At 42.9% G+C, this 26,455-nt stretch overlaps 1 protein-coding gene across 10 annotated transcripts in view; it reads left to right on the top strand.

Moving 5' to 3' along the window:
• The window catches only part of LOC123747392 (uncharacterized), a 29,048-nt gene extending 5,823 nt beyond the window's left edge, over window positions 1-23,225 (top strand). For 3 of the 10 annotated variants that reach the window (XM_069320013.1, XM_069320012.1, XM_069320011.1), the window contains exons 2-5: window positions 12,344-15,510; window positions 16,622-17,122; window positions 18,221-18,307; window positions 19,288-23,225. In XM_069320013.1, coding sequence (XP_069176114.1) covers window positions 12,360-15,510; window positions 16,622-17,122; window positions 18,221-18,291 — 3,723 coding nt within the window. In that variant the 5' untranslated portion in view covers window positions 12,344-12,359 and the 3' untranslated portion in view covers window positions 18,292-18,307; window positions 19,288-23,225. Of the gene's footprint in view, window positions 1-9,633; window positions 9,935-12,343; window positions 15,511-16,601; window positions 17,130-18,220; window positions 18,308-19,287 lie in introns of those variants that run through there. The other 7 variants (XM_045729581.2, XR_011226187.1, XR_011226188.1 and 4 more) reach the window with 7 other exon arrangements.
• The last annotated feature ends 3,230 nt before the right edge of the window (window positions 23,226-26,455 follow it).

The following is a 26,455-nucleotide window of genomic DNA, read 5'->3' as shown; positions in this document are numbered from 1 at the left end:
GTGTATGTGTGGGGGGGGGGGGTATATCACTCACTACATTTTTGACTTCCAGTTCCTGTTAACAAACACTTGAAAGAGCATTTCACTCGAATCGTTCCGAGAAGACGTCAATTATATATCGATATTTTCTGAGAACATAATCAGTTCATATTATAACGAAGTGTTATACACACACACACACACACACTTAAGGGCGCCGGTGGCTGAGTGGACAGCGCGATTTACACGTAATCCTGTGGTCTGGGGTTCTATTCCCGACGCCGACGAGAAACAATAGGCAGAGTTTCTTCCACCCTGATGCCCCTGTTACCTAGCAGTAAATAGGTACCTGGGAGTTAGACAGCTGCTTCGGGCTGCTTCCTGGGGACGTGTAACAAAAAGGAGGCCTAGTGAGGACCGGGCCGCGGGGACGCTAAGCCCCGAAATCATCTCAAGATAACCTGGACCCCCCAAAGGTACACGTTACACTTCCGAACCTTCACCACTTCGCTAAATGCTGCAATTTTCGTCTCCTGGGGTTGTAGGAGGTAGTAAGCGTGTGTAAACATGGAGGGGACGTGAGAGAGCATTCCTCTGACCACCAGTGCGGCCTTTACCACTTTGACCTGACGGGGATTACCGGCCATGACCACGTGACCACCTTGGTTGTTTGGTCATGGCCGTTGATACGCAGCCAAGGTGATCATGAGGTAAACACCTGGTCTAGTAAATATATCATCTTAACTTCAATCAAACGCCAGCAGGTGAGCCACCTGGTCAACGTCAGGTAAACACCAGTTAAGTACGTGGTGTGCGGCTCTTGAACACCGGTAAACACTAGGCAAACACAAGATAAACGTTAGGCAAACACGAGGTAAACAGCGGTAAAGTGCTGTGTGAATTATCTACTATAATTGAATGAACTAAGAAGCGTATTATCGTGCAGCGTGTATGTAGAATGCCTGATGCCAGCTCGCGTGCCGTCCTGAGCTCAGACCCTCGTAAACAAATTATATTCTATTGAATATAAATACTTTCAAGATATTAAAATTGCATATTCTTTATAATAGATTATCTATTAGGACATGGCAAAGCTGATACCATCGCTAATTTGTCAATAAATGAAGAGAAAAAGAAAGGAAGCTGAATGTCATCTTAGTATTATCAGAGAAAACTGTACAAACTGTCAAGAGAAGCACCCTGGAGATAATACTGAAGAGAGGGAAAGAGTGCAGACAGGAACTGAGAGATCCGTTGTCTGTCACAGTAAAATGTGAATGCCAAAAGCGGTCTGATTAAGACTTGATGTGCCCAATGTAAGCGCTACTACTCATTTGATGAGTTGGGGGGTGCTTGAAGCAGGGCAGAGTGGCACTGGCACTTATTATGTCTGGGGAAAGACACAATCACTCCTTCCCTTTCAGTACTTGATGGTAATCAACAAAGATACAACTGCTTATTACATATATCAGTTTGTGTGACAGCCTAACCAAGGGTTTCAAACTGCAGGTGCTCAACAATTAGTATAAGATAAATGTGCACACAGTAATTTAAACGATTCATTGTTCAGTGTTGAATGCAGCCACTATGTTTATTAACCTTACATGTACCCCAGAGGTTATGTAATTGGTGTGTTCCTCAGGAGATAGTGTGGGGAGGGGTGGGGGAGGGAAGAGAGGGGGGGGGACGATAGATTGCGACTGGTGTTGTTAGAAAACACCGATAAGATGGTGGAGATAATGAGGAAGGACCCCCCTGTAGTGAGGAGGTGTTAGTCCCTCCATGGTGGAGATGGCTGCACGCTACACCGTGGCTCACGGCAGCCGGTGTCGCATTTTCAGCGTGATGTCTGGCCGGCCCTGCGTCCATGTCTGGGGGGGTGAGTGTGGGGGTGGCGCCCCCTCCCCCACACGCACACACGGAAGCAGGGGAAACAAATATGAAGTGCTCAAACTCTGTACAAATCTGAATTAAATTTAAAACAAATGGTGGAGTGATTATCGTACCTTTTTTATAGGGATATTCCTGCGCGGGCCCTAAGCCTCTGGCTGGCCCACTAAGTGTTGCTTGTTTGTTTTATTTGGGCGGAGTATGAGTATTTATGACTCATATGGTCGCTTCACTATTATCGTACTGGTCTAGCAGTTCCTGAATCCATCAAAGCATTCTGGATTCCATTAACATTGAGGAAACAGTATTTCAACATTCAGTTTCTTCTTCCAAACTACGCCTCCTGCACTCTTGTTGTTCTCCTGCACTCGCACTGGGGGACACTGCCCGAGTCGTTTCACTAACAGAGTTTAGGGTTGTGTCACCCACACCTCCTTGTACTAGTGCGTACCTGAGTACGTACAGGTGGTGGCCCCTGGTGATGGACAGTCAGCTTTACGACTAATGTTATTACGCACTACTGCCTTCACTTGGCAAGCAGCAGCAAAGTGGCCCGCATCTCCATACTTATTACATACAGCTCTCCAGTGTAAATAAAGTTATTGTTGTGGCCTGACACTGATGAAGGAATATTTCGGTTAAGTTCTATTTTCAGTGTTCGAGAGCCATTGAATAAGTCCTTTGGCTGGACCAAAAGTATGCTGAATCAGACGAATAATGTCCACTTTTCTGTTGTGTTCAAGTTAACAATAGTCCCAGTCAACATTTCAAACAGCGCCTCCCTCACAGCAGCATGAGAAAACGTCGTACACAAATTAATCATTTGCACTGAATCTTTCCCATTAGGCAAACTGGCAAAGTCAGCATCATGCTTTCTCGCAAATTCCGAAATTGACGCGCTGTTTGCACAGTTCTCCACCACCCTGGTTGTTGTTGTTGTTAAAGATTCGCTACTTGGAACAAAAAGTTCCAAGTAGCACGGGCTATGGTGAGCCCGTAGGTACTGTCACCACCCTGGTGCTGCGAAGGCTTTGAAAGTGGAGCATGTCGTCGAGCGTGATCTGTAACACGTTAGACGTCGTGCAGACGATGTCATTATCAAGACGACACTTAAATTCCCGTCCAATGCGTCTGCCGTAATGGAGATGTGTAGGAGTCTACCATATCACGTACTCCAGCGTGTCGAAGAGCAGGTCGGCGTTCAATCCCCGACCGTCCAAGTGGTTGGGCACCATTCGTTTCCCCCGTCCCATCCCAAATCCTTATCCTGACCCCTTCCCAGTGCTATATAGTCGTAATGGCTTTGTGTTTTCCCCTGATAGTTCCTTCCTCCCAGCGTGTCGACATGGAGTGAGTCAGGTGGGATGGGCAGGCTGCAAGTAAAGGCCAAACAAGCCAACTGGCTTGTTTGGCAAACGCCAGCCAGAAGCTCCTTAGAAACACGTCTGCACTGTCTGGCGGTCAGGACCAGACTCAACAGAGAGACATTCATTGCAATAACTTAAGGCATGTTATCAATAAATGTTGCAACATTTATTAATAACAATGTCTTTTTTTTAATTGAACTGATAAGCTTTGGTTCTTATTTTATAATCTATACAAATCAAAGAAAGGAGATATACACAGTGTTACCTGCTCCTCGGTTTATATACACTGTGAGTTTAATTTAGTCCTGGACTATGTTGAGGACTAAAGTCTTCTTGTTGGTTGGTCAGTAAGATGATGTTGTTGCCTTCATGACATGCCATAGGTTGATGGGGGTTAAGACCAACACCCTGACCTGTCTCTTGCAAATTGTCTATACAGTATACCTCGGTCATAAAAGTATTTGTGTGTACGTCTGATACCATACTACTTGTGTAAAGGAGGAAATGTAGATGTTTATCTCTCAGAATGTTTGGTAATATGTTTATTGTTTGTGATGTGTGTATATGTATGTATTAACACGATGTACTGAACGGGGTGAGAATAGCTTGAGCTACCTCATCCCTTTGTGTGTATTTTACATCAATAAACTTATTTCAATTTCAATTTCCCTGACCTGTGGAGGGTGAGGGCGGGTGTGGGGCGTGTGACCGTGAAGGGTCAGGGCAGGAGGCTGAGGGGCTGGTGGCAGTGACTCACTGTGGGTCAGAGGTGAAGGCTAGAGAGTGGAGTGGTTGTCAGCGAACACTTTCTTCTAGACACTGGTTGTCTAATGCAGTGACTCCGAAACTGTTACCAGAGTTCGCTTCTACAACAACATGTTCATTTGGCTCATTATATATTCCCATTACTCTTACGCTGAAAGAAAACTTTCTCACATGTTGTGAAACTTGTGTTATTATCAAGCTTCCGTGATCGATGCCTTAGAGATATATTAGTATTTATTTTGAACATCTCGTTTTTCACTGTCAATTCTCCGAAGTATTTGATAATTCTTTATCACGTCTCTTGCTTGCTCTAGCGACGTGTGTTTGTGGGCTTAGTGTATTTAATGTTTGTGTATGCAGGGTCACGCTATTAGCTCTTGGACCCGACCTTTCTAACCGTCGGTTGTTTAATATAGGCACCTTGGCTTGAGGCAAAGTGAAATTCACACCAGTTACTTCATCTATCATCATTCTATTATGCAGGAAGAACCGCACGTCTATGGGTCATCCTATAATGTTAGCAGACTTCTAGATGTTACCACTGCTAGGCTTAGGCTCGGCTACAAGTACCTCTGGGAATTTGTAATATCTGCTGATGTAGATTTGACTAAATGTAAACTCTGTCAGCAGAACTATTCGCATACTTTGCGTCATTATATAATGAAATGTGAAAAAATCGCGGAATTCAGAGATAACACCATCAATAGTGTCCAAGAAATGTGTAAGTACTTCATTCATAATGATGTGCTGCCCGATATCTTAGCGAAGTATCCAAAATTTGCTTATTGTAGGTGCAGACTGCACATGGTTGCAAAGCTGCCGCCCAGTTAGGTGGGTGTGCAGCAAGACTAGTAACTGTGTGACTCACCATAGATGTAAAGTGCCTTGTATAGTGACTGTTGTGAGCCTCTTGCTGAATCACTTGTGATACAAAAGATTATTGATGTGTGTATTTGTGTGGGTGATTAAATATGTATGTGTATGTATATATGTATATGTACATGTATGTATGTGTACATGTATATATAACATTAATAATTGCATAACTAGCGTCAAAAGATTGTTATTTGCTTAACTAAACGAACTAGAGGGATCAGTTCCTGAACCGATTATGTGCCTCTGTAACCCTTTACACCACCGCCCACGGGATGGGTATGAGGTGCATAATAAAGAAAGCAATTGAATTGGCCTGTGCGGGCGTGTCTCCAGGCACCCAGTACTGTTGTGGTTACCAGCGGCTTAACCCTCAGCCCACTCCGCCACTGACCCCGTCACCACAATTCTCATTCTACACGCCGCCACACGCAAGCACACACCTGGACTAGCAAGCACACTCACGCAACCCTACACTTGTACATTCAAATACACAACTGCACACATTAGACATTAGAAAGAATCTTTTCAGTGTCGTTACAAATGGAATGCATTAGGCAGTGATGTGGTGGAGGCTGGCTCTATACACAGTTTCAAATGTAGATATGATAGAGCCCAGTAGGCTCAGGAATCTGTACAACACCAGTTGATTGACGGTCGAGAGGCGGGACCAAAGAGCCAGAGGTCAATTCCCGCAAGCACAACTAGGTGAGTACATACATTTAAAAAAACACATCTACACGCAAGCATACATACCCACACATGCAAACTCACACACACACACACACACACACACACACACACACACACACACACACACACACACACACAGACCAAAGAGCCAGAGCTCAACCCCCGCAAGCACAATTAGGTAAGTACACACACACACACACACACACACACACACACGTTTCAGTATCTGGTCGAAGAAGGGTTAATGAACTCAAGGAAGGGACCTGAAAACAAAAGGATAGCATTCCTAAAGGGAAACTATGAGGAAATAAGAAAATTCCTAACAGCGCTCAGGGAAAAGACGGCCCAAGACATAATGGACTACATCACGCAGAAGTTTACGGAGGCAGCAGACAAGTATGTCCCAGTCCATAAGGACAAAATTGAAATGCAGATGAGAAACCCATGGTTTAATCAGAGATGTAAGCTAGCAAAGCAACAAAGTACAAGGACGTGGAAAAACTACAGAAATAACAGGACACATGAGAGCAGAGAAAGATACCAGAGTGCCAGGAATGAATGTCAGGGGGTGAGAAGAGAGGCAGAAGGGCAATGCGAAAATGACATCGCAAGCAAGGCAAAGACTCAGCCTAAATTGCTGCATAGCCACATCAGGAGAAAAACAATAGTGAAGGAACAGGTAATGAAGTTAAGGATAGGGGCAGACAGATTCTCTACAAACGACAAGGAAGTGGGCGAGGAACTGAATAAGAAATTCCAGGAGATCTTCACATTAGAGCAAGGAGAAGTTTCAGAGATAAGAAAGAGAATAGATAACCAAGAACCACTAAAAGAGTTTGGGATTACCAGTGGGGATGTAAGGAAGCTTTTCCTAGAGTTGGATGTGACAAGGGCCATAAGCCCGGATGGAATCTCACCTTGGATACTAAAGGAAGGAGCAGGAGCACTGTGCCTGCCACTCTCCATAGTGTATAACAAATCACTGTAACAGGTGAACTGCCAAAAATTTGGAAGACGGCTAATGTAGTCTCGATATACAAGAAGGGGGATAGACAGGAGACACTGAACTACAAGCCAGTGTCCGTAACTTGCATACCATGCAAGCTGATGGAGAAGATTGTGCGAAGAAAGCTAGTAAACATCTGGAGAGAAAGAACTTTGTAACACAACATCAGCATGAGTTCAGTGATGGCAAGTCCTGTCTCACAGGATTAATTGAATTCTACGACCAGGCAACAAAAATCAGGCAAGAAAGAAAGAGGTGGGCAGACTGCACATTTTTGGATTGCCATAAAGCTTTTGACACAGTACCACACAAGAGGCTAATGTAAAAGCTGGAGATGCAGGCAGGAGTGAAGGGGATGGTACTCCATTGGATAAAGGAGTACCTAAGTAACAGAAGACAGAGAGTCACTGTGAGGGGTGAGGTCTCAGACTGACGAGGCGTCTCCAGTGGAGTCCCGCAGGGTTCGGTCCTTGGACCTATACTGTTTCTGATATATGTAAATGATCTCCCAAAGGGTATAGAATCGTTCCTCTCATTGTTTGCTGATGATGCAAAAATTATGAGGAGGATTAAGACAGAGGAAGATAGTATGAGGCTACACGATGACCTAGACAAACTGAATGAATGTTCCAACAAATGGCTACTAAAATTCAACCCGAGTAAATGTAAGATAATGAAACTAGGCGGTGGAAACAGGAGGCCAGGCACAGGATACCGAATTGGAGATGAAGTCCTTCATGAAACGGAGAGAGAGAAAGATCTAGGAGTTGATATAACACTAACACATATACTCCAAATATTTGTACACAAAACTGAACTAGACTGAGAGCTTTGTTTGTAGCCTCCAAGAGTCCGCTTACTAACTTGTGAGATGCTTTCAGTGGTCTAAAAGTCAAAACAAGTGACAAATTATGTGTATGTTGTCATCTCTCACCTGTCGAAATCAATTTTCAAATCTTTGAGTATTTTTGAATTCTAAATCTGAAAGAATTGTTTTAATCTGAAGGTTTTTAATAATGTATTATATAGTACAAAGTTAAAGTTAGTATTTTATTCGTATATTTCGTCAGTATATTTCGTGCAAGCCTCATTGGCCAATCGATGTACAAAGTCATGTTTTCCAGTACGGGTTGGAATCCACACAAACTAAACAACAATTATTATCGTCGGCAACAGTGACATTCCCTTTAATATTGCAAGATACTTCAGACATTAATTGTAAGACATAGACTACAGTACACATTGTCAACAGTATACATTGTCACACAAAGATCACTCCTATCATGCTTTAATGTTCAATTTACTGACTCGATAACTGCCCAACAGCTCAGTTTTTATTGTGCTTGCCTAATCGTTCAATCTTTTTGGACATGATTAACTCGTCACTGACGAAAAAATTACGAAAATACCAGCATGCCTTGAGTGTTACAACACTTGCCAAAGATGAAATACATAAAAAAATATTACTTCTCCAAGAGTGAAAGTCAGACGCTTAAGGTTAGCCTCATTAAACTGTGCAGGGTGACTGATGGGTGTTAGAGGACAGTTACAGGCGGGTCGGGGTCGGCCCCCATTGTCCCCCCAAAGGTGTCGATTCCCATGGCAACCTCGTCGAAGTCGAGGTCGACCCGAGCACCGCCGAGTCCCCTATATACTTTTAAATACATATAAACAACCCAATGGGAACATTCCAAAGAAGATAATACACGATTAACAATAATACGCAAGTAAGAAAATTATATGAAATATCAGTCGTTGGTTCGTCCTGTCCTGGCAACTGCGTGCTGGAGCCTAAACTGAGTCATTTCCTGTTGATATTCACAAAATATTGCGTTTCACTCGTAAGTCCTTAATTCTTATGTTCAGCCCTGGACGTTATGTTTAGCCCGGAGGTTATGTTCAGCCCTGGATATTATGTTCAGTCCTGGACATTATGTTCAGCCCTGGACATTATGTTCAGCCCTGGACATTATGTTCAGCCCTAGACATCACTGAGGTCATCTTAATTTCATGACACAACATCTATTCAAAACCACAACACACATTACTATGTAAAATTCCTGCAAAAGTCATCTGGGATAGAATGTGGATCACTTGGAGAGAGTACGTCTAGGGACATCATGAATTCAGAGACTGGAAATCATGCCTAGCAAATTTGACTGAATTCTACGTCAGCGCCACTAAAATGAGGCAAGACTCTTTGACTCTTAGACTCTCATAAAGCTTATAAAGCTCCATCCAAATCAATATAAGAAAATGTAGATTCGAAAAGAAGATAGGAGATTTGTAAGGAAGCTGATTCACAAGGGGAAAAAACTACAAGAAACAATAAGAGAAAAGGACCGGTGAGCAGATACCACCCCAACACTAACAACAAAAGCTTATGTGAACAGTATAACGTCAGCCACATATGACAAGTCGGCAAACATTGCAGCAACATTTACAAAAAAGGGAAAAAATAACGCCCAGAACCTCGAACAAGAACTCACAAAAATGAAACTGAAAGTGACGACGCGTTAAGTGTCTCCGGAAGACGTGAACAAAACACAGGAGCACAAGGCTGCCAGTTTGGAGAGGAAAACAAAACACAAGAGCACAAGGCTGCCAGTTTAAAACAAAACACAAGAGCACAAGGCAGCCAGTTTAAAACAAAACACAAGAGCACAAGGCTGCCAGTTTAAAACAAAACACAAGAGCACAAGGCAGCCAGTTTAAAACAAAACACAAGAGCACAAGGCAGCCAGTTTGAGTGGCGGCCGGGCCGATAATATTGGCTGAGGGCGGTGTTCGTCAACACTTGCCCGTGAGAGACGACACATTCTTGTTGGCTCATGACCGCCGACAATGGCGGAGAGTAGTCAGCTTGGGTTGTTGGCCGGGCTAGAATATGTTAACACTGGTGGCTGGTGTTATTGTAGCTGATCATGGTCGATGATCATCATCATGAGTTATAATTATTATCTGTTTGTAAGTCTATTAGATGGTGTTATGTCTGATGTCTGTTGGTAGACCATTATGAAAAGTTGTTATTGTCTCAGGTGTTGACAAGGAGGGTGTGGGCAGGCGGCGACCCACAGTAGCAAGACATTATATGATCACTAAACACTAACATATACATCAGCACCTGCCCATCATTGTACTCCCCTAGCTGTGTTCCTCCTAAAACTCGGACAAAAGAGCCTCCCGGGTCCTATACACAGCTTCATCTAAAAAAAATAAAACTAGAAATGAATGCAACATGGCTGGTTCTTAAGCTGTGAGGAATGACTGAAAGAATGATCTTCCTCAACCTAACAGGTAGAAGAAGGCTAGTTGGCAGGGAATGAAGATTTAGACCTCACTGCCCTGCAGACATTGCTGGGTAAGTACTGCCAGTTAAGTACATTGAAGGAGAGGAGATACAGGGGACATGATAATGACATACTAGATTCCAGAGGAAACTGACAAAGTATAGGCAATAGATGCTTAGCTCTTTCGTGCCAGAGCATCTAGGTGAGTACACATAATTCTACATATATAATATTGATTATGATGATAGCAATTATAACGATTATATGAATAGCAATGAAGGAAGCACATCGGGAAGGCGAAGTTTATACATTACTAATGATGTCAACAGTTGAAGGGTGGAGTGCGCCAGCCGCAGACTCCTGCCCCTCACAACACCACCTGTGGGGGGATGGCCAATATTAATGGCCAGTAATTGACTTCCTGGATACCGCTCCTGTGCCAGGTAAGTCCATTACAGGCTCACCATAGCCCGTGCTATTTGCCCCGCTCCTGTGCCAGGTAAGTTACGGGCTCACCATAACCCGTGCTACTTGGAACTTGTTCCGAGTAGCTGAATCTATAACAACATCCTGGATACCCTCAGTACTCCCTATGTCTATCAAACATTGCGTTATTAAATGGTTCATTGTTGGGTTGTATTACGATATTTGAAAATGCATATAATATGACGTGTTATAAATTATATACCTCTGGGGGTATTTGGGTGTAGCTGTGGAACGGGCCTGTTTATATAGCTATAATTATTTTGTCGGAAACAGGCAGCCTGTATATATATATATATATATATATATATATATATATATATATATATATATATATATATATATATATATATATATATATATATATATATATATTATATATATATATATATATATATATATATATATATATATATATATATATATATATAGGGATTTATTATCAAAGCTAATATTTCAGATTTTCTGTGGTAAATATCACTTGACATTAGTTACAGTGCGATCCTCTGTACCTTTATGTCAAGTGATGTGTGTCGCAGCCTAAGGGTTAAGTATGGCAACCTTTTGTGCAAGTGTTAGCAACTAGGACTTGGCAACTTGGACTTAGCAAGTGGACTTGGCAACCTTTTGTGCAAGTCTAGTGTTGAACAGTCTCAGGTGCCACAATGACAGTCTCACATCACTAGTGATACAATAATAGTCTTAGTTCTGAAGTAATATAACATAAAGACAGTCTCAGGACTCGAGTACTACAATGACAGCCTTAGGTTTCAACAGCTAAACTTTAGCTACAGATGTGGGAACCGACCTGTGAGATTTATATTTATTTAATTTATATGAATTTATATAGAATTTATATTTACGTTAATTTATATACTTTGATAGCAATTTGTATGATGATAAGTGGACTGTATTTCTGCAATAATCTCTTAATCTCACAAATCGATCCTCTACACATTAGGGGTTTATATTAATTTAATTTATATATATGCAGCCAATCAAACTACAGTATTAACTACACATTATTAAACATTGAAGAGGTTCCTTATCTTATTTGTACAGCAGGCCTTAGTCCACCAGGTATAACCAGGATGTAGACACCACATTTTCCCTCTTTGAGGTAGCTTCCATCACCCTGGTAACTGATGCACAAAGCATGCTTCCTCGTCTTGACCTGTCAAAAGGGCGCTAGCTGTAAAGCCAGAATCCTATATATGACAGGTATATCAGAGAAACACTGTACATGGAACAATGAAGACCTGGCTTAATTACCTTTAGTATGAGGCGATCTCGTGCTCTAACCGGTTCACCCTACCCAATGACATTAATGGCCACTAATGATAGATAAATGGGTTTCGGTAGAACACTTAACTTGAATTTGTTGACAGCGTGTGATAATGGTACACCTTTGGTTTCCATAACACTTCGTCCAAGTAAAATTAACAGGAGCCGAATTGCTCCCTGCGCCTCTGGTCTCAGTATAAACAATGGCTGCCCCTCCTTCCTCACTGACGCCTGGCTTACATTGTCCAGATGACAGTAAGTGATAAAAGGGTCACATTTACTCTACTTTAATATTGATAATTAAGTTAATTTATATGAGATGTTTTATGATGGTAAAGTCCAAAGACTAATGTATTTAAGAATAATTCCCAGCAGAATAGCTGGTGAATTTATAATAGTATGTGGTGATGATATCCCGTTTTCTATAGACGGTAATTCCACTACAAGTTACGTTTTCTATGGGTAACTTGTTTATACAATACAGCTATTATCTGTATGATTATTAAATGGTGTCGGATTTTCCGACAACAGATAAAATTTAAAACAGGAAACAAAAATGGAGCTGTAAGACACATAGGTTCTTCCTGTTCCAGCGTCCAGCCATCTTTACACACACTTGTCTTGAAAAGGCGGACTTTTGATATAATGTATTATTCATATTCTTATTTGATGATGATGACGAGTGTATAGTAATGGTAGTTGTTGTTCCGCAGAGTGTCTCGGGGCGACATGAGCCTCCATCGTCTCAAGCCTCGTGACCTGGTCGACGCTCTGCCAGCGCCCACACCACCTTCACCGCCGCCCACACGCTCAACGCGTCCTTCACGCTCAGCGCCATCCACACACCCTCCACGCTCCAGACGCCCGTCACGCTCCGCGCCGCTCACACACCTTCCTTGCCCCACACGCCCTCCATGCTCCGCGCCGCCCATCACACTTCCAAACTCCACGCCTGCCATGGCCAACGCCACTCCCGTTGAAGACAACAGCACGTTAAAATCGAGACCCAGCACGCAGTGTGCAGCAACAGAGTCAGCAACAGAGCCAGCAGCATCACACCCACATACCATACAACCACAAACAAATCCTCCACCAACTATTCAGTCACCAACAACTCAAACGGAGACTAGCCAACTAGTGACCAATTCATCACCCAGAAACCATCCAATACCTCCTCAGTCATCTCACACAGAAACTAGCCATCTCGCGACCAATCCTCCACCAACACACTATCCAGCACCATCACAGCCTCTGGTGACTGAGAACGGTCGTCGGGATATCGAACCTATAACTAAGAAAAGGCGACTTCTGGAAGCCACAGAAAGTGCAGAGGTGCATGAAATTACAAAACCAGCTAAACAAGAAGACGTTGATATCCTAGCCAGAGTGTGCTCAGCCGTTGGGATCGACTCTGATCTTGTGGTGAGTGTAGTGGATGACCCACCACCCAGCCACCAGTCAGCGACCGTGAGTTCCCCACTCACTACTCCCGCTCAGCAGCAGTACCTGCGAGTCCGGCCCTCCTCACTGGGTATACCACTTGGCCATAGGTTGAGACGCCCCGAGTTCAGAGTCTACCCCGGCATGTACCCGGTGTACCGATCCGTTCCTGACGGTTCTTATGCAGTTGCAGAAGTCCGGCATCCCTATCACCAGTATCAACCTCGCCCTCATGACCCTGCTTACCCTGCCCAACACCACATGCACATACCACCTGGAGAGCCTCAGCCGTATCGTCATTATCCGCAGTACCCTGGCAAATATCACCTCATAAGTAGACCCCCAATGTTGCGTCCAGGTGCCCCGCCGGGACCCGCTGACCACCGGCTGACATTACCACGCAGCTCCCCAGGTCATCCGGACACGACTGATCTCCGCTCGTATCCTCCTCCAACTCTTCATCGTTCCCCATCAGAAGCACCTGTCTTAGTCCATGATCCGCGCCTCACAGTTCCTGACATGCACCACTCACGACCAAGACATCAAGATGTGCCTTACGGAATTCCTACAGCTCTCCGCGACTCTCCTGGCATGCCCCCGCCACCCTCTGAACAACCAGCAGGTACACTGGCAAGTCTTTCTTATGTACGTCAAGTTCCAGGTAGACCTGATCTACAAAGTCGTATTGAACATCAAAATAATGCATCCCTTCGTGAAGTATACATCCCAGTCAATTCTTCCAACATGCATCATGCGCCAGGCTCTGTCTATTCCGTAAACAATCATCAACCCTCAAGTCAGTATCGCCATATGCATCCGAGAGCGCCAGAGGCATATCCTAAGCATTCCTATGACCCACGCTCAGAGTCTGTTATGAATACCCTTTGGCATAAACCAAGATCGCCTCAGACTGCTGCAATCATGTCCTCTCATGCATCACCAGACAGGTTCCGAACTGCCATCCCAGTGAGATCCCCATACACACCCGAGCAGCTAAAGAACTATGACTCTCCCTGGAGTTTAAAGCGTCCTGCTGATGGTTTAGATAAGCCTCCCGAGAGAATACAGACCCGTCGAGTTATGGAACCTCCGAAACCTTGCGTGGAGCTCATCCCTCTAGGCCCACCGCCTGAGGCAAGAAAATCCATTAATTCGTTCAGTACTTCGACTATGCGACAAGAAGCTGCTGTAATTGATCCTCATCGACAAAAGATGGAGAGCAACATCTCTCATCACGTTCAGCCTCCCTCTTTATCTCCTAGAGAGAACACATATGCTAGTGTCAATCATAGTGAAAATTTAGCACCACAAGGGCATCCTGTCCAATGGAGAACACATGTGGTGAGGCCAGAATCTCTTAATGCTTCTCATCATCAAGCCTCCACAATAAGTCCGCAAGTTCCTGCATCACAAGATCATCCTCCCTTTCGGCGTTGTCTTTCGTCAGAACCATCATTTAACCATCAGCCTCCGGGAGCAGCTTGGAAAGAAGCTGCCTTAGCTAAACCACAGCGAGGACAAGGGCACAGTAGGTCCAAAAGTGACACTGCTATTCCCCAGACTAGAGCTTATAATAATTATGAATTATCGAAAAGAACAATTGATTGTATGTACGATGCATGTAAATCCATTTCTAGCATAGATAACACAGATAAACGAAGTACCTCATTACTAACACATTGTCAACAAATTATACATAACGAGTCTAGTATGGACAATGTAAATACTAGTGCAGGACAAGTGTCCACATGGAATAGTGATAAAAGTGTAGAAAAAGTTGCTAATTCCGTTGATTCCCATGAAGACAATAAGCAGACTGCGCCTCGTGGGGAAGAGATTACTGAGTCACATCACATCATCACAGAGTCAGGAGGAACACTGGAAGACGGTCATGTTGTTGGCCCTGGCCAGCTCCACAGCCTTCACAGCTCTCGTCATGTCAACCACCACAGACCCGCCTCCGAGCCGCCTCTCCGACTGCCTTCAGTGACTAATAATGCTGCATCAGCAAGTAAACGACCTGCATCCTTACCAGGTGCTGGACAACAACATCATTGCATGTTGACTTCCATAAAACTCCAGAACAACTTGCCGAGCCTCACAAGCCATCAAAATAAATCTTTTGTTGAGACGCCGAGCGACACACACACGGATGAGGTCTTCATGGGACGTCTAAGGCTTGTGCTGAATGATCTCTTATCGGTCCCCGAGGCGTCCAAACTTCAACAGGGGTCGTGTTCTCCAGAGCAGCAGTTAGTATATGTATTGAAGCGGGGTGGTGCGAGGCCCTCAGAGGATCCCAACCCACAACAGCGACTAAGAGAGGACTTCATGGCGGTAGTGAAGCTTTGTCTCCCTCCAGACCTTCTTCAGGACTGGGGCTGGAAATCGTGCACTCCAGATCAGATACTCGACCAGCTCATCAAGGTCGCCACCAACGGTATGGTTAATTAAAAACATTTAAACTTAGTAAAGTAAAAGAAGTATTGATTAGTCCAGAATATTAACTCCAAGTAAGGTTATTCATAATTATCATTCAAGGATTCCTAGACTTAGTCGTCAATATTATATAACAAAATTGTCCAAACATTTTATAAAAACATCCCAACCCATCCGTCAAAAATTATTGACTGTGGTTGACTTAGTTCCGGAACTATTTTCGTCACCCTGTGCTATATATAGTTTTTTCGGTGAGATGTCCATCCGTTTGAACATGTCGCTAAAGCAACGCCTCCCTTTTTACATGGCCAGTACGTCCCTGATGGTCCAATGGCAGGGCACCGTTCCCTCAGCTCGTCCTCATACCCCTTCATAGTGTTATACAGTCATACTAGTCTGTTCTCATATTGGCATCCTTAGTTATATTTAGCGCCCTCTGATTATTCCGCACACTTGATGGTGCTACATAGCCTTTCCGGCTTGGTGCCTTCTTTTGATAATTACTTACTGGCTTAGTCCTTTGTGGTGAGATATTTGTCTAAAGTAGTCAAAGCGAGAACATACAAGTGGTGATTCTTCCTTACGCTTGATTGACTTTTTAATGACTGTACCAACTTGCTCTCCTGCTATCAATGATTGATGAACTACCACGCTAAAGTCGATATTTTCCTAACAGTAGAAAGCCGGTGTCATCTATAGAGTGACTTTGAAGTGTTGAGTTTCACATGCAGATAGAGACCTCGCTAAACTAACATGCTTCCTGTCCTCAACGTTGCTATACCAGTAGCCTAGTATAGGCTGTAATGTCTTGGTCAGCTGTCCAGCAAATCTGCTCGCACAAGTTTGAATACATTGATACAGTAGACTGTTAGCCTTAAATCAGATTTCGAGAGTAGACGACGTGTCACCTGTAAGGGCTTTAGCAAGTACAGATAAACCTGTCTATTTTGTATTGAATATCTTAATTTTTACTTTATGTAACAAGAATCATGTAAACTTGTAATATTTGTGATATTATTAGTTGTGTAAGTGTTGGTGTAAGACCAATTGTTTACGGTTTGTTGTGAAGAACGAATGAGTTTACTGTCTCAGGTGACGAATGGCACTGACAGGGTTGACAGTCTCGGGTAAGGAGGGTGGCACTAACAGTGGACTGACCGTCTCAGGTGAGGAAGGTGCCAACGGGAGAGTGAGGTCCAGCCCTGACAGTCCACTCAACCACGAGGTTGAAGCTCTAGATGACGACGTCTTCTGCCCAGCAACCTGCGCAGCCGCACCACCTCCGCCATCACTCTTCACCAAGCGCCATGGTCTGGTCTCTGGTGGTCTTCACGGCCAAGCCACCCATGCGCGCACCTCCACCACCTACACCATGCACCATCATGGCCCAGTACCGTACCCAGCTACGCACGGTATGCCACCTTATGCGCACTGCACCGCCTTATCTCATTACACACACCCTCACAGTCGTGTACCTGTTGAGCCTTGTGGTCAACAGATGTATGAAGGTGACCAGGTGTACAGAAGTGACCAGGTGTACACAGGTGACCAACAGGAACACATCAGGTCTGGCTCTGTTGCGCCGCCTCACAGCACAACTACCAAGAGGCCTGGTTAGTGGTATGCACCCATCTTCACTTTCGTTTATAACCGTTATCCATCGCACATACACGCCTGCTCCGTGTGGCCGGACTTGCAAGAAGGCTGTCTCTCAACACAGAAATCACAATAACGTGATGCATCAAATGAACAAATCCACAAGGGCCGTGACGAGGGTTCGAACCTACGTCCGAGAGGATCCCAGACGCGGCCTTAATGGATTGAGCTACGACATGGTTAAAACAATTGCAACCGGGAAATCATCCTGACCTACTGCGGGTCCTGTAGCCTTTCCTTAGGACGTAGGTTCGAAGCCTCGTCACGGCCCTTGTGGATTTGTTCAAGGTTGTCTCTAATGCTTAATACTGAATTTTATCAAGTCGAGTCGAAGATTCAAGACAATTTTTCCAGGGTTTATGCCACATTACCAACCTGTCAAAACATAGTAACAATAGTTTATTGATGACTAAAATAATAATAATAGTAATAATAATTTTTATTTGCAAGAAGGTACAATGGGTTGGTGAGAGTACATAAGACTGTTATTTTTACATTCATGCAAAGCCACTAACACTTATAGCATTATTTTCGAATTAGGTCTTTAGGAAAATATTATGGCCATATTTCACGCTACATTCTTAATCACAATCTAAAATAACGCGCTATAGGCTGTGGGCGATGTTTGGAAAGGTTAGTCACATAATGGGAGCTGGACCCCCGAATGTTTTATATAAGCTAAGCAATTCACGCGTGTGGGGAACTAGTTATAAACAATTGTAAATTTGCTTAGACTTTTTGATACTTGTCAATGTTACGGTATATATGGTCCTAGATAAACAAGAGTCTTACGGACAGTGCCAGCTTACAAGCAGTGTCAAACAGTGCCAGCTTATAGGCAGTAGCAGCTTACATGTAGTGCCAGCTTTTAGTAAACCAAAACAATAGCGTTTCTTATGATACAAGTTAATCATTGTGTGTTCGTAGTATCCCAAAAGTAGGCAATGTTAATGTTGATTATATGCAGCAGGTATACATTGTAATAACTATTCGAGTGAAGGTAACTGGGTTAATATATTGGCAACAAGAGTGTTATGTTTGTTTTGTGTTCACAGGAGACGAGGCTGCTGCTGCTGCCACACCCTCGGACACCGCCGCCGCTCTTACACCCACCCCGGTCACTTGACCTGTTGAACTCTCAGGTATGGCACCCACCATACCTCACCCCTCACCCACCATACCTCACCTATCAACCACCATACTTCACCCCTCACCCACCATACCTCACGCCTCACCCACCATACCTCACCCACAATCCGTCATCCCTCGCCCTGTGGTGGGGTACTGGTACCCTGCGTACCAGTACCGACCTTTATGTGTAACTGAAATAGCTGAGGAAATCATATTATTATTTATATTATTATTTTGTGCCACTGTTTGCTAACGATATAAAGCTAATGAGGAAAACCAGGTCAAGCTAAGATTGTAACAGCCTCCAGGTAAATTTGTTAATTTATTTTTTACTTTTGTCCCAACGACCGAGTTTATTTTGCAGCATCACTCATCTAGTGAGTTAATATACCGCCACACAGCGTGGTGGGGCTGTTTGGTTGTGTGTTCGTTGAGTGTGCGCTGGGGCTGTTTGGTTGTGTGTTCGTTGAGTGTGCGCTGGGGCTGTTTGGTCGTGTGTTCGAGGAGTGTGCGCTGGGGCTGTTTGGTTGTGTGTTCGTTGAGTGTGCGCTGGGGCTGTTTGGTTGTGTGTTCGTTGAGTGTGCGCTGGGGCTGTTTGGTTGTGTGTTCGTTGAGTGTGCGCTGGGGCTGTTTGGTTGTGTGTTCGTTGAGTGTGCGCTGGGGCTGTTTGGTTGTGTGTTCGTTGAGTGTGCGCTGGGGCTGTTTGGTTGTGTTCGTTGAGTGTGCGCTGGGGCTGTTTGGTTGTGTGTTCGTTGAGTGTGCGCTGGGGCTGTTTGGTTGTGTGTTCGTTGAGTGTGCGCTGGGGCTGTTTGGTTGTGTGTTCGAGAAGTGTGCGCTGCGTTATATGGTGATATGTTTAGTAACTATTTAGCATATAATTTTTCATAAGAAAAGAACACTTTCACTAATAAACTTTCTAGCTAAATTCAGATACATTACTAATGAATTGTAAATTCTTCTATTATCACAGATACTTGCATTCCTCTTTCAGGGATTTCAACGAAGGCACCAAGTAATTTCACAGCCAACTAAAGCATCAAAAACCAATTCCAGCATCATCAAATGGTAACTCCAAGTGCATCCTCTTCCTTCCACCACTAGTGACATCAGTGACTATTCATCATAAACAAAGGTCTTCTTTAAACTGACTCGTGGGAGATTATAGAAGATGCTGTTATCGTGTGGAAGTCTCGACAGAATATCAGTTATGTTTGTTTCAGATAACCGAGGCTAATGGTGAAGAACTAGATGCTTTAAGCAAACAGCACTTGGTTAATTAGTTTTCATGATCCACATCGTCGTCAGACTTTTAGTCTTGGTATAATTGTACACGAGAATGGAGGCTGTTGTACTTAATTCAGCAGGTTGTTGTGATATCATCCACAGGAGAATTTTTTGTGTTTTTATCCACCGGAGGGGATTTTATTATTATACACAGGGGGCTATTATGTTGGCATTAACAGGCTTTCGTGCTATCAATAAACTATTTTGCGTCATTCACAAGAGGCTATATAGCTATTTGTGATGACATTCACAGATGTTATAATGATGGTATCCACAGGAGGCTGTTGTGCTGTCATCTTCAGGAGGCTGTTGTGCTGTCATTTACAGTGAACAAGACAAAATAGTTACGTAAAGAATGTTTTCCAAAGAACGACCGATTTACTTCAATGTCTGCGTCGATAAATCCTTATCCTATTTCAGAGAATATGTACAATACAGGATTCATCGCAGTTTGCCACTCCAAAGTTGAACTACAGTACTGACCTTCCCCAGGATGCAACCCCACAACAAGTTGACTAACTCCCGAGTACCTACTTGTTGCTGGGTGAAAAGAGGCATTAGGTGAAAGAATATTTGTCCAACCATTTCTGTCCAACCCGTCATTCGAACTCGGAATTCTCGATTATGCGTCGAGAACGAACCCGACTGTACTACTACGGGATCCTTTGAAAAAGTGAGGCAAGAAGACCAATTTGAGGTTCCTGTGGTCTTTTTTTGTGTGTTTGTGGTCGAGTGTGTTAGGGATGGTTGGTCATGTGGTCGAGTGTGTGTTAGGGATGGTTGGTCATGTGGTCGAGTGTGTTAGGGATGGTTGGTCATGTGGTCGAGTGTGTGTTAGGGATGGTTGGTCATGTGGTCGAGTGTGTGTTAGGGATGGTTGGTCATGTGGTCGAGTGTGTGTTAGGGATGGTTGGTCATGTGGTCGAGTGTGTGTTAGGGATGGTTGGTCATGTGGTCGAGTGTGCGCTGGAGCTGTTTGATCGTGAGTTCGAGAAGCTTGTGCTGACTGTTTGCTGGAGTGCTCGTGTGGTGGTGGTGCTATTCATCCACGCTGTTAGCGTGGTAGATAGTATTAGATCCCCATGATGAGAATCATGATACTAGTTTTCCTTGGTGTTGGTGTGGTAGAGTGCTAGATCTCCATGGTGCTAGTGATGTGGTGCTAGTCAGGTGGTGCAAGTTCCTCCTTAGTGCTATTGAATGTTGAATATAATTGTAATAGTCATATGCCACTGTGTCTTGAATTCTATTCACGCGAATGAGGTCCAGTTACCTGGTATGTCTCCAAATTAGGTTTGATTTAGGGTGCTTCCAGGGCAGATGTGAGATAATGTTAAAAGGTCTAGGAATGACAGCAGGCAGAGTTCCGCTGACAGCACCCAACAATAAGAAATAGGCGCAAGACATGTTCATCACTTTTAGAAGAAATCTGTAAATCAATGTTTTTATATATTATATTATATGCCTCTAAATTGATGTCAAACCTGTATGCACTACTCAATAATTTTTGTCATATCCTGAATGTTATTACGCTTAAATTTAAGATAAATGATGTTCTAAAGATTAGATAAATTTTTGCACGCCAATCAATATTAAGTGCCTACGTAATAACACTAGGTTTTACCATGAACTAGTAACAGGGTACTAGGATGTTCCATGTACCAATAACAGGATAGTAATGTGACATGAACTGGGTAACAATACTACACTGTACCAGGGACTAGTGCAGAATTATAAACTGTGCTATTAATCAATTACAGGCTACTATGGTGAGCCATAGAGTAACAATACAAGACTGTACCATGAACCAAGAGTATGATACTACGAAATACTATGAATTTGTAACAGGGGTACTACGATGTGCTGTGAATCAACGACAGGATACATTGATGCCTTGAACCAATACCGGGAAATAGGCTGTGCTATGAGTTAGTGATTGCCTAATAGGCTGTGCTATGAACCAGTGATTGCTTAATAGACTATGGTACCAACCAGTGATTGTAATAATGAGCTGTGTCGTGAATCAGTAGACAGATTCAGGAACAATGACAGTACTAGACTGTGCCATGAACCAGTGATAGGATAATAGGCTGTGCTATGAACCAGTGATAGGATAATAGGCTGTACCATGAACCAGTGATATGATAATAGGCTGTACCATGAACTAGAACTTAACATGTACTTGGAACTAGTATGTGTATGGACATAAGCTGTACTTCTCTGTGTCATGAACCAGTGACAATACGGCAATAATTTCCGCCGGAGCATGTTCCTATAATTTGTATGTCAAAAGAAGTTGTGTATGCCTAAACAATTTGTGTATGCCTAAATAGTGAAAAGACATTTTTTTCGCCGAAATTAAATGACTTGCAATAGCAGCGCATTTGTGCCAATATACTGTTTTGTGTTGTGCATCGTATTTAACTAAAAATTTTAAATTCCATAGCCTAAAAAGTTACGCTATCTAATAAAGTCGAACAGGCTACATCAGATAATAGCACTCTCCATTTTATTCGACATACACCTCATTTATATATGTTTGAGTCTTCGTATATAAATGTATGAGGTATGGCTCAGCCTTCGCATATATATGTATGACGCAGTCTTCACATATGGTTGAGATATATTGGACAAATTGTTTGACTGGAGAGACTCTTCATGCCCCTCAGAATAATGAAGGGGATCTTTCTGCGATATAAGTATAAGTAATCTCATTGGCCGGCAAAGGCCCAAACTGCTCATAGACGAGATAAAGCTGCAAGATCCCTATAAAGAAGACCTTGTTGGGCGTCACCAGAGATTCTGCTGTGAGGAGATAGCCAACCCGTCCTCTCAATACATCTCATTTTGTAGACGAGGAGTCACAATAACGTGTCTGAAATATGTTGACCAAACCACACATTAAAAAGTGAAGGGACGGAGACGTTTCGGTCCGTCCTGGACCATTCTCAAGTCGATTCACAATCGACTTGAGAATGGTCCATGACAGACCGAAACGTCGTCGTCCCTTCACTTTCTTGTGTGTGGTTTAGTCAATACATCTCATTTTGTACGTTACGGTCCATAGCGTACACAATGCAAAGTAATATAAAAAATAACGGCCTACAAACATCCACATTTTCAAAGTCCAAAATAGGACTTTGTACTTTATACATTGTAGCAAATCGATAAAACGGGCTGCCCAACCCCCACTACCTCTCCCGATCATAGTACTGTCTTGCAGGGATCATCCTGACACACGGGATGTGAAGGCTAGGCGACACATCCAGAAATTATAATAGAAAGCGCTAAGCCAGTATGACTAAACAGCTCTTGGGAGAGATATAAGGATAGACTAAGGCATTGAGATATGAGGTCGGGGAAAAGGACTGGTGCCAATCACTGGGAACATCGGAGTGCGCCAGGGCACAAACCGTCCTCTCGGATAGTACATCGTATTTTGACGTATAAATACATTATGTCAAATGTTGTGTTTATTATTATGTCCATACACTTCTACCTCTTTCACTGAATTTTGTGAACTTGTCGTGTAAGTTTTCTGTACAGTTTATAACTGCAGAATTGAATTTTATGGTGTAAAATATTGTACATTTATTTAATTTGTATGTTACTGAATTATTCTTAAATGCAATTTTATAAATGTTATTTTTTATGTTATTCCCTTTGTGTGTTACTTATCTGATCAATGATTTAAAGGTAATTGATGTTTTCATCATTTGTGTGTGTTTTATTACTTTATCTACAATATATCAAATTAGTTCCGTCCTACCCCTGTACACGGAAAGTTCTGTCCTACCCCTGTACACGGAAAGTTCTGTCCTACCCCTGTACACGGAAAGTTCTGTCCTACCCCTGTACACGGAAAGTTCTATCCTACCCCTGTACACGGAAAGTTCTATCCTACCCCTGTACACAAAAAGTTCTGTCTTACCCCTGCACACAAAAGGTTCTACCTTACCCCTGCACACAGAAAGCTCTACCCTTACCCCTGCACACACAAAGTTCTACCTTACCCCTGCACACACAAGGTTCTACCTAGCTTATCCCTGCACACAGAAAGTTCTACATTACCCCTGCACACAAATAACTTGCCAGAGGTTGATAAGCCACAAACCCAACACTACACCATGACCGATAAACAAATGAGCGACAGCCTATTCTTTGGACTTCTACAGTAAGTTCCAGTCTCCAGGCAAAGGTATTTTCCATACTTCTTTAATCTTAAATGTGTCATACTTTCCAAACAAATACTATAATTATAAATGACAACCAGCCTTAATTTGGTCTGAACTCCTTATGGAATTCCTTTGTTAAAAGGTTAGTGCCCTCACTCGTCTTGCAAGCGGGAACGCCAGTGAGACGACGAACCGTTCCTTCACTGTACGCTCCTGTTCACCCAACAGTAATCGAAATCCTGGTTGTAAAGTGATTAGCGGAATACCTTCCGGGGAAAAATTAGGAGAGTAATGCATCAAATGAGCTGTGGGAGAGAGACCTATTAGCTTGGAAACACTGAGCTGTGAGAGGAAGAGCTCTTAACTGCAAACACTGAACTATGGGAGGGACAATTCTTACCTTGCAAATATTAAGATGTGAGAAGAAGAGCTCTTAGTTTGCAAACAAAAAAACAAGAGACTTCTGCTTTGTAAGCTTAAGCTTAAGCCTCTACGGGAGGGAGGGAATTATCAAGGGAAAGCACCAAGCCATTACGACTATATAGCACTGGGAAGGGGTCAGGATAAGGATTTGAGATGGGACGGGAGAAAAGGAATGGTGTCCAACCACTTGGACGGTCGGGGATTGAACGCTGACCTGCATGAAGCGAGACCGTTGCTCTACCATTTACTCCAAATGATTGGAGCATCTAGAATAACAAAAATATATATGTTTGAGTGTAAAGGCAGTCGCACATTTATCACATAATATTGATGAAGCCAGAAATTGTTCATGTTGATTCGTTTGATGCTGCCCTTTAACTGCTTCATAGATCTGATAAATTCGGTAAAGTACGTAAGCTCTTAATGAAAGAGACCTCAGTATGACAATTTTTCTGGGGGTGTCATATATGAGCATACTCTTAGATATTACTCTTAGATATTACTCTTAGATATGTGGAGGAGGCTGACGCCATACACAGTTTCGAAACTGTGGATAATAGAGCCCAATTTAAAGGCTCAGGAACCTGCACCAATTTATTGGAAGTTGAGAGGCGAGACCAAAGAGCCGAAGCTCAACCCCCGTAAGTACAATTAGGCAAAGTAATTATCACAAGAAAATGCTAAGCTAGTATAACTGTATAACACGTGGAAGGGATATGAGGATAAAGATCTAGGGTAGGAAAATGGGAAGAAACGATGCCTAACATACTGTACCAGGAATCGAACGCCGACCTGCAAGAAGCACCGTCGACGTCGCTGTACCGTGTGCAAAATAAACTACCGCTCACAGGTAAGTACGTATGAGGTGCATAATAAACTACTGCTCACAGGATGAGTATAGGATGCACAATAAACTACCGCTCACATGGCCGTTTACAATCAACTGTCGCTCACAGGTTGAGTATGGGATGCACAATAAACTATACCACTCACAGGATGAGTATTATGTGTACAATAAACTAGCACTCACAAGATGAATATGAGGTGTATAATAAACTACCACTTTAAGGATGAGAATGGAGTGCGCAATAATCTAATGCTCAAAGGACGAGTATGGCGTGCATTATAAACTACCACTCGCAGGATGAGTATGTGGTGCATTATAAAATACTATCTATCCATATATCTATCCGTCTATCCATCCATTCATCTACTCATCTGTCTATCCCTTTATCAGTCTATCTACTGTCACTGCCTCTGTTTCTTACTTTCTGCCTCTATTTCTGTTTGTGTCTGTCTCTGTCACACTCTCATATAAAAAATATAATTGTTTACCAAAGGTGTGAGGGGTGGTTGCTGGCAAGAGGAGCTTAACGGTGTAAAATACTAAAAAATGGGAATACTTACCAGATTTACTTAGAAACCGTTGGAACTGTGTGAAGATCGTTAGTTTTATGCAACTATGGGCAAATTATAGATAGCAAGACATTTCTGTACATTTTTCTGATATCAATGAAGAATGGTGTATATTACTAAAAAGACAATTTTGTTTCAAATGTTTGCTTGGAAAATCGTCGTGGGAGTCTGAATGTGACCTTGGCACACTATTCCTTTTTTAATTCTGGTGTTGTACATGCTGCTATGGCGGTATGTCCACTCACAAGATGAGTGGCGCTGCCCAATAAACTTGCCCCTCGGGGCAAAATTAAAAAAAAAAATAAAACCAGACCATTTCCTCTGCAAATTAGGGTGAGGCTGGCCCCTAAGCGTTTGGCCTCCAACTTTGAACAGACAGACTTGTGTGTATAAGCTAAAATTGTAACGATAACCTATGTACGTGTATATGTACGTGTATATATCGTGTCCAACTCGATCTGTAAATAAATTGTAAAATATATACAATCAGTGAATCAATCATTTGCAAATTGAATGTTTAATAATAGAAATATAGGACTACATCAACAATATTCATGTGTATCAATGCTTATAAAACTAAATATCTTTAATATAATATAAAGGAAGTGTAAAAGGGTACTTGACCGCTGATGTGAAGGGTTTCGCTATTTAAACAGATGCCATGTTGCATGTATAACAACTTGTTTATTCTTGTGTCTTTTTTTACCAGACAAAATAAACCTTCTTTAAAGTAACGATGTAAAAATGATAATGCTCGCACTTATCAGACACTCGTGTAGAAGTAACATATGTTTTTTTTCTCAGTGGCACTGATTACCTGGCGAGTATATTGCACCCAAGTGTGTTGCCAGTGGTGAGGGG

Source organism: Procambarus clarkii, chromosome 94 (genome assembly GCF_040958095.1).
Source record: "Procambarus clarkii isolate CNS0578487 chromosome 94, FALCON_Pclarkii_2.0, whole genome shotgun sequence".
In the NCBI taxonomy this organism is placed as follows: domain Eukaryota; kingdom Metazoa; phylum Arthropoda; class Malacostraca; order Decapoda; family Cambaridae; genus Procambarus; species Procambarus clarkii.
Note: the sequence above shows the minus strand (reverse complement) of the source record. Positions and strands in the feature narration are given on the sequence as shown.